This window comes from Ictalurus furcatus, chromosome 17, assembly GCF_023375685.1.
Source record: "Ictalurus furcatus strain D&B chromosome 17, Billie_1.0, whole genome shotgun sequence".
NCBI classification, from domain to species: Eukaryota; Metazoa; Chordata; class Actinopteri; order Siluriformes; family Ictaluridae; genus Ictalurus; species Ictalurus furcatus.
Window position 1 is genome coordinate 5,792,089 of NC_071271.1, and position 11,913 is coordinate 5,804,001.

At 37.8% G+C, this 11,913-nt stretch overlaps 2 protein-coding genes across 2 annotated transcripts; one reads left to right on the forward strand and one right to left on the reverse strand.

Moving 5' to 3' along the window:
* Positions 1–1,916: 1,916 nt before the first annotated feature.
* On the reverse strand, positions 1,917–4,688 carry LOC128621382 (serine/threonine-protein kinase D1-like). The gene is made up of 3 exons (XM_053647108.1): positions 2,766–4,688; positions 2,410–2,495; positions 1,917–2,139 (listed from the first exon to the last, which is right to left on the reverse strand). Exons 1-3 carry the CDS (start codon positions 3,061–3,063, stop codon positions 1,918–1,920), a joined length of 606 nt encoding a protein of 201 aa, XP_053503083.1. The 5' UTR covers positions 3,064–4,688; the 3' UTR covers position 1,917.
* Positions 4,689–4,971: 283 nt separating this feature from the next.
* Positions 4,972–11,813, forward strand: rrp8 (ribosomal RNA processing 8). Its single transcript, XM_053646589.1, has 8 exons — positions 4,972–5,114; positions 5,274–5,381; positions 5,589–5,868; positions 5,947–6,703; positions 7,128–7,257; positions 10,732–10,838; positions 11,073–11,169; positions 11,670–11,813. The coding sequence occupies exons 2-8, from the start codon at positions 5,295–5,297 to the stop codon at positions 11,781–11,783; spliced, it is 1,572 nt and encodes a 523-aa protein (XP_053502564.1). The 5' UTR covers positions 4,972–5,114; positions 5,274–5,294; the 3' UTR covers positions 11,784–11,813.
* The last annotated feature ends 100 nt before the right edge of the window (positions 11,814–11,913 follow it).

The window sequence follows — 11,913 nt, forward strand, 5'->3', positions numbered from 1 at the left end:
AGTATCAGACAATCAGACAAGGTCCATGCCCCAGGAGGAGACCTAGGAAGGGCCCTGCTCCTGGAGTGAGTTTTTTGGGGGGTGTTGATTCCTACTCCCAGAACTCAGAGTGGCCTACAAACATGGCCACCCAGTTATCTCAATTTATCATCTTGCCTAGTGCAATGGCCGTCATGGCATCAATTTTGCCTTGCTCGCTGTCGGTGTACTCTTAAAACCAACTGCTACAAAACAAGTCATACCCATACAGTTGGAACAAATAAACCTCACACTTTTACAGCAAATGATGTAGAGCTCATCAAAAGAAGAACAGGTTTGTGTGGACTAAGAGATTATACACTAATTGGCCAAAAGTATTTGGGCACCTGACCACATGTCGTTGTTGAATATCCAATTCCAAAACCATGGCCTTGATGGTCAATATGGAGTAGGTCCCCCTTTGCTGCTATAACGGTCTCCACTCTTCTGGGAAGACAATTTTGGAATATGGCTGTGAGGAATTATGTCTTTATGCACTTCATTTTGTGCACAGGGTCATTGTCATGATGGAACAGGTTTGGGCCCCTTCGTTCCAGTGAAGGAAAATGTTAATTCTATAGCATACACAGACATTCTTCACACTTACCAACTTTATGACTACATTTTGGGGATGGCCCAAATGTGGGTGAGAGAGTAAGGTGTTATGACATACTTTTGGCCGAGATATTGAGATTTCCATAAACAGCTGTATAACGACAATTTGTTGTGTGCCATGACACAAAGATGCCAAGTAAAAAGTTTTTTTAATTTTTTTTTTAAATTGTGGTTTTCCAATGCCAATACCTAGAGCTTAACCACTCAAAATAATAATAAAAAAATTTTTAAAAACAGTCAAGCAACCAACTTTACAATTATTGGACCACTTGAGACCGACTGGCCCTCTATCCACCACATCTACTTCAATCAAAAGGTGAGGTTCTTTATCAAAAGGAACCAGGCAGAGATTCCTAACCCCCAGCTTCCTGTTAACCTATTTGTTTAGTCAGGATTTTTGTTATAGCCTTTCAATTAAATATAGTTGCATGTCTGGGATGCCACAAATACGCTCATCAAAAGATCATGGATATAGAGGTTTATGGCAAACTAGGATGTTTGATGCTTGTATTTTATCATGTGTAACTTTATTTGTGAATTTAATATAGAAGGTCAATGAAGCAGGACACACCTAAATCATTGTTTTAAAGAACAGTCCATATATTGATCCATATGATTTTGGATTATTTAAATTGTACTCTTCGGTCACAGTACATTTAAATTCTCACTGTAATCTACAGTATTTATTTGTGCTTTTCCCACTAATGGAATATTCGGTGAGGCAAAATCAAAAATGTATTAAGAATAACTCCTATATGGAAAATATGAACAAGCATGCTATTGTCTGACAAGTATGTTCTTTATTGCATGGAATATGTACTATGTCAATGTCTATGTCTATTGACAAACTATATGACCTCAGTGAAAAACTGATCAACTCAAATCCACTAAACCATATTGCATAATGTAATACTAAGAACATAGACTTACCACCAATGCGAACTGAATCAGGGGCTAAAGAAGCATTAAAAGGAATATGATACAATGGTAATATGGTTGCACTGTACACAGTTATGTTTGCTTTTGTCTTCCCACTACCCCTGTGTTCTGTAAACTATGGGAAGGTTTGGCATAAAGGAACCTCTACCTGTCTGAAAAGATACAGCTGTAGAGTCTTCATCAACAGTGTTGGAGCATACAGCTGTACATAGTGCAAAGAAGGTAGAGGGACTTGATAGATAAAAAAAAAAAAGTGGAGAAGAAGAGGTCCAATCTATTCAAGCCAACTTTGAAGATAGCTAATTGCCCCCTCCAACTGACATTTGGCTGCTTCTTCCACTTTTCTCAGAGGATGCTAACACGCTCAGTCAGTCCCTGCATACAAGCATCGTCAATGTCCTCCTGCTCGTCATCATAGGCAGTCGATGCAGGTACCAGGTGAGCTGGGTAAGGCAGTGTGTGCTCCTGAGTGAACCTCTGCCAGCGAGCATCATCACTTTCATGGGTTATATGACGTTCACCAAGCTTTGATTCCAGTTCTCGCAGGTCCAGCCATGTCTGATAGTCCTTAAAAGACAGAATGAGAGAGAAAAATGGAGTGTGAAAAATGGCAGATGGAGTAAGAGAGAAAGACTGATTTAGAGGCAATGACGGTAAATAGAAATCAAAATATGTATGGAGTGCGTCAGCTTTGTTCTTCACTGGAAATGTATTTTGCAATAAAACCTTCTGTTTTCTAATTTATTACTTTTCCTGTTTCCTTGCCACTTTCATATTTCTTTAATCCAGTTCTTGATTCCAGTAATCCTGCACTTCTCTGCATGTGTCTAATGTTACCTGTAAATAGACATGACTCAGGCTCTTGTCCACACTATAGCGTTTTCTCAACTTCACTTGAAGCAGGTTATTGATGAGATCAATAGCTACGGAAAAAAGGAGAGATGACACATTTAATTTGTATTGTTCTGTGCTTCTGATTTCTCCTCTCATTGCGCATTTTCTACAGTTCTACAATTTCAACAGCCAGGTACTTGTTCTCAGCTTTCAATCATGTTTTAATAATGTATAATTGCTATTAAAAGCAATACGAAGAGCAGACATGATGTAGGTACAGTAATCACTGAAATGCATTGGTGTTCTGTTCTTATTTATCTGACAAAGGCAAAAACTGGTACTACTATCAAGAAATATACCTTCTGTAGAGATTTGCCTCCAGGGGTTTGGTGGGTACATGAAAGCAGCATTGTGGATCTGGTCATTGATATCTTCATCCTCATTAAAGGGAAAGGTCCCGCTCAAGCTGACATACATAATGACTCCGACAGACCACATATCCAGAGAACGGTTGTACCCCTGGTTCAGCAGCACCTCTGGAGCCAAGTAAGCAGGTGTTCCCACCACAGAGCGCCTAAAAGACTTCTCCCCAATGATCCGCGCAAAACCAAAATCACACAGCTTCACCTGGGAAGAAGGAGTTTCAAAGAAACACATGATTTTAAAAAAAAAAAGAGAACTATTAAAAGTAGAATAATAAAAGGTGCTTAACTTAATCTACCACTGATAAATGCCTCCTCAGAGGCCATATGATTGTGCCATGGAGCTCATGGCTGGCACCACATCACGTCATAACCGTATCTCCCTAGTCTGCCACACAGAATAAAGCTATGGAGTACATCGAGGAAGCACTCAAATAAAGCTAGATTTGACCCTCCACATCACATGCATCTGCTGGATTATACTTTGTGGGAAAAAAGGGGGGCAGACCATGCACTGACTATAGAGGACTGAACCCTCTACAGCTGAGTTAGGCTTAGGGTTGTCACACTGGTTCAGAGAGAAACCTAAGCTTTACCCTCTGGCATTAATTTCAAGGAAACTCTCGCCTGGAGAAAGGAATGATGACACTGGGAACAGACAACTGCTCAAGGTCAAACTAGCCCTAGAGCAGTGGAACCACTGGCTGGAGGGTGCTGAGCAACCATTTGTCATCTACACCAACCACAAAAACCTTGAGTACCTCAAAACAGCCAAACATTTAAACTCACAGCAGGAAACGTGAGCTCTCTTCTTTGCCAGATTCCGGTTCAATCTCTGTTGCAGACCTGGCTCAAAGAACACCAAGGCAGACTCCCCGTCATGCCTTCACCCTGCACTCCCCAAAGAAACTGGAAAACAACAAATATTTCCCAGTCTTGCTTTGTGGGTGCATTCTCATGGGACATTTATCAGGAAACAGCCCAAACCTGACCACAGGCTCTTGACCACAAAGACATTTGCACCACACAAGGCTGAAGAAAACTGACCCACCATTACATGGGACCATTCAATATATAATGCAAAGAACCAATGAGGTAACTTACATGCTGGAATTGCCACCTCACTAACCTGCCTAACCCCTGAAACCTCTATGAGAAAGTGTCCCTCTAACAACACCTCTAGACATCCTGTCATGTCAATCCTGGACTCAGTGACAAATTCCGTATCCCAGATTATACCATTATAACATGGACGCCCAGAATGACAATCCCCAGAAAAATGCTTCAATTGCACATTCAAGATCACCTGGCTTCTAATCAAGCACACCTGCACTCTATAAATATGACTCCAAAACCACACATGATCTGAAGTATCACTCAGTGTACGTGCCTGATATACCAAGTTTTTGTTTACTGTGTTCCATATCCTGTTCTTGATATTTATCTTTTGGTTTCTTGAGTCTGGTGTAGCCCTTTTCCATGTGTTTGATGATTGCCTGATTATCTGCCTGTTCTGACCATGTTTTTGCCACATGTTTTGGATTTATTATGAGCATGTTAAATTGCTCATTAAAATCTGAAGTGCGAATTTCTAATGCCAAAAATGTCTGTCATGGTGTCATTATTAGTAAAGAGGGGGGTATCATGGATGACACAAAATTTGGTGCAATTACACAATGGCAGACATGGCAAAACTTTAAGGACCTATGTTCCTCCCAGTTAAACCCGATGCCTTTCTCTGTAAACTGGCAGGCAGAATGTTTCTGTAGACTTCTGAATTCATTCTGCTTCTACCATCATGAGTTAAATCATCAATAAAGCTTAATGAGTCTGTTCCAGAAGCAGCCATGCAAGCCCAAGCCATTATTTCCAATTTTGTATTCAAAGTGTTGTATTCAACATCGTAACTACCAAGTAAGTTATCAAATTCCAAATGTTTTCTTTTTATTCAGACAATACAAAAAGAGACTTCCAGATACTACAAGAGAATTTGTTGTAGTAATTGATGCTGTTCCTAACAAAACTAAAATACTTCTACACACGATGTACAAGCTGTTTCGAAATGCCGCAAAATGTACAGTAATGTCGTAAAACTGGCCACAGATCGGGCAGAGTCGTAAAGCATAAAGCATACCGGATGTACACTATTCACACGTGTTGTCCCTGTGAATGCAGGTTGAATGCTGGCGTCTTTGCGACTGATATGTTTGCTAAGTGAATAATTAACAGGAGAATTCGCTTTGTTTTGGATAAATATCAACTCTAATTATACTCAGGATTTTCACTGTGAGTAATTTTAGATCAGAATGCAGCTGAGTTGATTAGATTTAGCATTTACCTTAGTCAAGGTTCATTACCTATGTTAGCTAGCTACAAAAATACAATGGTGTTTTCTTTTTTTTGCTGTATTATTCTAAGTCGCTGAATTTCTATATTTATATCCAGGGTGTTGGTGTCGTCGCTAACATGTTTGCAGAGGAGGAATGGACTGATAACCTGCCAGATAAGGAACAGACCCACTCTGTAGTGAACGCCAAGCCTTTTGTTGAGAAGGTAGATTTCTAGCATGTTTTATTAATATTTCTATCCTGCAGCAAAACCTTTGAGCTTTTTAGACTTTTGTCCATAAGGCCATGTGCCATCCCTTTAAACAAAATTGGTTATGTTGTGCTTTGGCTTGACTATGATGTGTCTTAGCATTGTTGTTTCCTCATAAAAAAAAAAATTATGATTATTTGTCTTCATTGCACCCTTAAACAGCACAAGGCAATCAGCAGGAATTGTCTTAAGCGAACTCTCGAGACCTTAGGGTCTGCCCCAGACTGGGAGTGTATAAAACCTTCTGTAGGTAGTGATGAGGAAACTGAAGGAGGTCCTATACATCTTTTCAAGAAGAAGAAGAAGAAAAAAAGGTGCAAAAAACGCAAGAAAACATCTGGTACAGGAATGGAAGGAGACATGGACAAGGAAACAGATATACTGCAGAAACCTGTGAAGAAGCGACGAGTGAAGCGTGATGTGGACACAGCCAGCATTGAAAGTAGTAGAATCTAAGCAGTTTAGACATTGTCCATTTTGTCTTGTTATCTCTTAATTACAATTATCTCATGTTTTGCAGGTTCTAAAAAGTTGCATAATGCAGAAGAAGCTTCTACTGATAAAAAATTGAGCCGGCAACAGTGGAAGAATAAAATGAAGAACAAAAGACAGTGCAAGAACAAATTCCTTCTCAATTCATCTGGAGTTGCAGATGTTAAAATGAAGGAAAAGTTGAGGCAGGTGCAGGACCTCTCAATAGCAGGGAAAATGCAGAATGATGATTTGGCACTTTGTAAAATGGCATCAGTGAAGAAGAACAATAATGTACCCTTGAGAACAGGCAGACCTGAGAAAGCCCAGTCTATTACAAAAAATGTAAACAAAGACACACATCAATTAACGAGCATAAAACCGGTCCATAATGGGTTGAAGACAAATGCACATAATCAGTGTGAAAAACAAAGGCCTGTCAATATGGATAAAAAGTCTTTGCTCCAGGCAAAGAAGTTGCGGAGTATTTTAAACATCCATGCCACTGAAACCAAAGAGAAACTAAGTGATATAAATCTTGAACAGGAAAAAGAAGATTTCAGAAAAGTCGGTGAATGTCAAATGGACCGCTCCAGCGCCTTAAGGTTGAGGATGGAGAAACGTTTGCAATCAGCCCGGTTCCGCTACATAAATGAGCTGCTTTACACATCAACAAGTGGTGAAGCCAAACGTATATTTACACAGGACCCTGATGCCTTCAGGATTTATCATACAGGCTACACTGAACAAGTGAAACACTGGCCTGCAAACCCAGTGGATTCCATCATCTCCTATATTCGGCAAAGGTGAGAGAAGTCGCTTCTTTTTGATTCTATCATTGAAGTCAGTGGTTCTCTGGGGTCCGTGAAGTATGAGGTCTGTGACTTTATTTTATCGTAGTGATGAAAGGCATAACCCACCATAACACATTTGTGTGTATTATTGTGTTTTAGTTATTAACTTATTTGACTGGTCACTTGAATGATTTCCAATTCACTCAAAATGAATGCTTATGAATAATGTGAGCAATTTTTAAAAAGTTCCCTGTTGATGGAAAGTTAAGGGAAAAAGCTCTATGGCTCCAATAAATCTTCAAAAAGTTATTGCACACATTTTTTATAATGAGCAGAGTATTTTCATTATGTTACTACTTTTAATTCATAATTACTTTAGCCTTGTGAGCAAAGTGATTCAATACATTTTAACAGTGTTTTTGGTTTTAATTGTCAGATCGCCATCTCTGGTAATAGCAGACTTTGGCTGTGGTGATTGCAAGATTGCACAGAGTGTGAAGAACAAAGTGCACTGCTTTGATTTGGTTCCCATTTGTGACCTTGTCACTGCCTGTGATATGGCCAATGTAAGTTTGTTTTTTTGTTTGTTTTGTTTTGTTTTTAAATCAGACATTATTTTATTACATATCAGGCTTGCAGATGCTGAATTTTCCTCAGTTTTCCCCCTGGAGAAGTGTCTGTTTGTCGTTTCTGGTTCCATTTGCCATCATATTAGCATGTCACATGTTTACAAAATTTATTTATATTTATTCATGATATAAAGCTAAGGATTTACCATCACTTTCTAAAAACCTTACCCATGATTTAGGGGTTGCATAGACTAGTTGCCTGATGCGTTCATTAGTTGCTGCAGTGGGGAGCTGTTGGGGTGGTGGAAAAACACCAAAAATGTGAAGAATGAAGAAAGCAGCTTAAATATACTCTGTTAGTCTGAAAAATTTTAGACTACATGAAACCAATTTTTCCAGTAAACTGCATCGCGCAAGACAATGCCTTTGTTTTGTTTTTCATTAAATGTTATCACTTTAATATTACTTTGTATGAGGTGTAGAGGTGTGCACGGGACTATTTTTTAACCCACTTCCACCTGCTCCTGAGGAATTGTGACTAATCCTGCCGACTCCAACAGTTATTTAGTTGTCTTTTGAAGTTAAATGTAAATATATGTTACAGAAGCAAAATGTGAAATGTAAATGTGGCATTATGACCAGTGCTGTGCAAATTACCGATCATGGCCCTGGGTTGCACGTCACTATCCAACAACACTGAGCTAGTATGGATATAAAGTCTACAGATTCCTTTATAATGGCAGGTTTTTGTGATGTAAATTTTTTTTTTAACCCAAGATAAATCATGTCAGAACTCTTCATCGAAGTATTAGTTTAGGGTTGCACTTATGCAACTAGGTTATTGTAACTTTTTTCTTTTTCCTATTTTTCCATAAAATGTTTGTTTTTCACTTCATTTTTATACTTTGTATAATTCTATAAATTTCACTTAGAGGGTGGAAAAAGTTCTGACATGATTTATCTTGGTTTCATTTTTTTTTTACATTACAAAAACCTGACATTTTAACAGGGGCATGTGTATTTTTTTATATTAATTGTGTAGAGGAGCATTTTTGTCATTTATTGTGTGTAAAGAATAATACACTGGAGAAGCAAATGTTGTGCACAAGCTTTTACTTTAGTCAGATTTGCAAGAACTCATTAGCATGCTATGTTCAGTACATCTATATGGCAGATTTATGACAGTTTTTAGGTGCTATTGAGGCCAGAGTTGAACAATCAGTTCATTGTCATTTCATTGACAGTTCAGGATCATTGTCAGCCTTGAACAGATGCTAAAGATGCTGAAAATATGGAGTACTCTCCATTCAAGGAAGGCCTGTTATTGAGATATACAGGTGCTTCTAAAAAAATATATAAATAGAATACAGTGGAAAAGTTAAAAAAAAAAAAAAAAAAAATTTCCTGTAATTTAATTCAAAAAGTGGAACTTTCATATATTCTAGATTCATTACACAAAGTGAATTTAAAGCCTTTTTTGTTTTAATCTTGATGACTACGGCTTACAGCTCATGGAAATAAAAAATCCAGTATCTCAAAATATTAGAATAAAGAATGTATAAAACAGAATGTCGACCTTCTGAAAAGTATGTTAACCCTCAAAGACTGAAACCACAGCCTGCTGCTAAAAATAACTTGTTATAAAATAATTAATAACTTTTGAACCGTTAATCCAATCTGTATGCTTTAAAAATTCCCATAAAGTGGAGATTCTCAGCTGTTCAGTCTTCACACATATTTGTCTCAGTTGGATGGTCATATGCTCCATAGTGAATGTGGACACTTCATGGTTACGCCATCCCATTCTGCAGCATTGATTCATCAAGGACCCCCACCCCACCACCATCCAGGTATAACTTTCTAAAGAAAAAATCCAAACTTCAGGAGGTTTTCTTTGAGTTCAAAGTTAAAAAAAACAACAACAAACAAACAAACAAACAAAAAAAAACACCTAATTATTTCTGGCATTTTTCAAAAAATTCGGGATAATTCATCCATTCTCAGACAAAAAAAATTGGGACTTTAAATGAGCTAGATTGAAAATTAAAGTTCTCCTTAAAATGATATATGGCACTTGATGCTGACAGCTAGAATAGGTTAGAAAAACAAAACAAAAAATACAGGAGAGTCAGATTTCCCAAAAACTGATCTAGGTCTTTAGGGTAAATTTATGCACGAACCTTTACCAGGAATTACTGCATTAATGCAGCGTGACATGGAGGCAATCAACCTGTGGCACTGCTGAGGTGTTTGTTATGGAAGCCCAGGTTGCTTTGATAGCGGCCATCAGCTCGTCTGTATTGTTGGGTCTGGTGTCTCTCATAGATTCTCTATGGGGTTCAGGTCAGACGAGTTGGCTGGACAATCAAGTACAGTAATACCATGGTCAGCAAACTGTTACTAGTTTTGGCACTGTGGGCAGGTGCCAAGTCCTGCTGGAAAAGGAAATCAGCATCTCCATAAAGCTCGTCAGCAGATGGAAGCATGAAGTGCTCTAAAATCTCCTGGTAGACGCTGCATTGACTCTCAACTACAGAAAACACAGTGGACCAACACCAGCAGATGACATGGCACCTCAAATCATCACTGACTGTGGAAACTTCACACTGGACTTCAAGCTACTTGGATTCTGTACCTCTCCACTCTTCCTCCAGACCCAAATGAAATGCAAAACTTACTTTCATCTTCCCCATGATTGTGGTTGTGTACTGAACCAGACTGAGAGATGAAAGCCTCAGGAAACCTTTGCAGGTGTTTTGTTTTAATCAGCTGATTAGAGCTCTTCTCAGGTCGAAATTTCTGTATTATAAATTCTTGTTCTAATATTTTGAGGTACTGGATTTTGGATTTCCATGACCTGTAAGCCATAATCATCAAGATTAAAACAAAAAAAAAAGGCTAGAAATATTTCACTTTATGTGTAATGAATCTAGAATATAACATGAAAGTTCCACTTTTTGAATTAAATTACAGAAAAAATTAGGTAAGAAGAACAAAGTTGTGGTCCAGAGATAAAAATTCTCTTTACTCTTGAGTAAACACATTGTAAGCTCTTTATTGTTATAAAGTTATAAATTGTAATTCTTTAAAAATGATCACAAATCTTGAATGATATAATAAAATTTGTTAGGACAAGCTAAACAAGTACATTTTCATTCTGAATTTTTTTGACTGTTAGTCTTAGGGGGCAAATAACTTGTGTTCACAATGGGCTGTATCGTTTTAATAGATCAACAATCAAACCATTTAGGGCTGTAAATGTCATGAAGCCATGTCAGACTTTGCAGGCACTGAATAAGTGGGTTTTTTAATTTTATTTTTTTAAACTGAATCTTCATACAATGCCGAAAGCCATACATTAGCCATACATTCCTGTGTGTTCTGCACATTATTTTCTAATTAAGGGCATGCCAGAGGATGGTTTCATTGATCTTATCATGTGCTTATGTTTATTGATTTGTGTCTGTCCAGGTGCCACTTTCTGACTCCACAGTTGATATTGCAGTCTTTTGTCTCTCCCTTATGGGGACCAACCTTACAGACTTTTTGGCCGAGGCAAACCGAGTCCTGGTGATGGGGTAATTTGTACTTTGATGCCTTTTAAAAGTATTAAAACGTCCATGGGTTCCATTTCTATAGTTATTAATGCTGATACTGGCATATCATTTAGAATAATCCAATTACAACTACAAATATCTAAAGGAGATAAGATGTGGCTTGAGTCAGGTAATCAAGTGCTTATAGTGCTTTACCTGATTTCTTTTAGAACAATGGAAATCAGTATATAAACTAACCTTTTTAATTTGTTGTAGGGGTATCCTCAAAATTGCAGAAGTTGCCAGCAGGTTTGATAATATACGCCAGTTCAATGGAGCCTTATCTCGTCTGGGCTTTAAGTTGGTCAGTAAGGTAAGATGATGATAAACTACACATTATTTTTTTAGTGGCAGTGAAATATACAGTATGTTCATCCAGATGTTACTTCCCTAGTGGTGATGCTTCCTGTAATTTCTGCAAGTTTAACTTTTACAAATGTACATACCAATTAATGTGTGTTTAAAATGCTAATGTTCAGTAAACAGCAGATCAGCAGTTTGTGCAGTATGGTCTTCTTTAATGCTTTAAGTGCATGCAGGGGGTAGGGATGGGAAAAAAAACAACCAACATTTTGTTAGCTGGCAAATGAAATACAGCCGATTTAAACAGAATCGTGTGAAGAAAAGTACACAATGTATATAAAAAAAATACAACAAACTGTAGTGTGTAGCTAATGGAACAAGTTAAATGAGCATGATTTTGGAGATTAGCTGGCTTGTACAAACTCCTGAAATTGCACAGTTCATGCACTTGTATGTCAAAAAGGTGTTTAATGTTTTGATGAATTTCTGTTCTTTACATTCTGTCTCTAGGACACAACCAACAGCCACTTCTACTCCTTTGAGTTTCAGAAGACAGACAATGTTCCAAATGATGTAAAGAAAATAGGGCTTGAACTCAAGCCTTGTTTGTACAAAAAACGGTAGATGCTTTGATAATAGGAATGCAGACAGAGCAGAGTTAAAAACAAAAGGCTACAGTCACATATTGTGTTTATGTTTTTTGTTTTTTTAAAAAAAAGGGTATTGTATTACATGTTCTCTGAATATGGTCAAG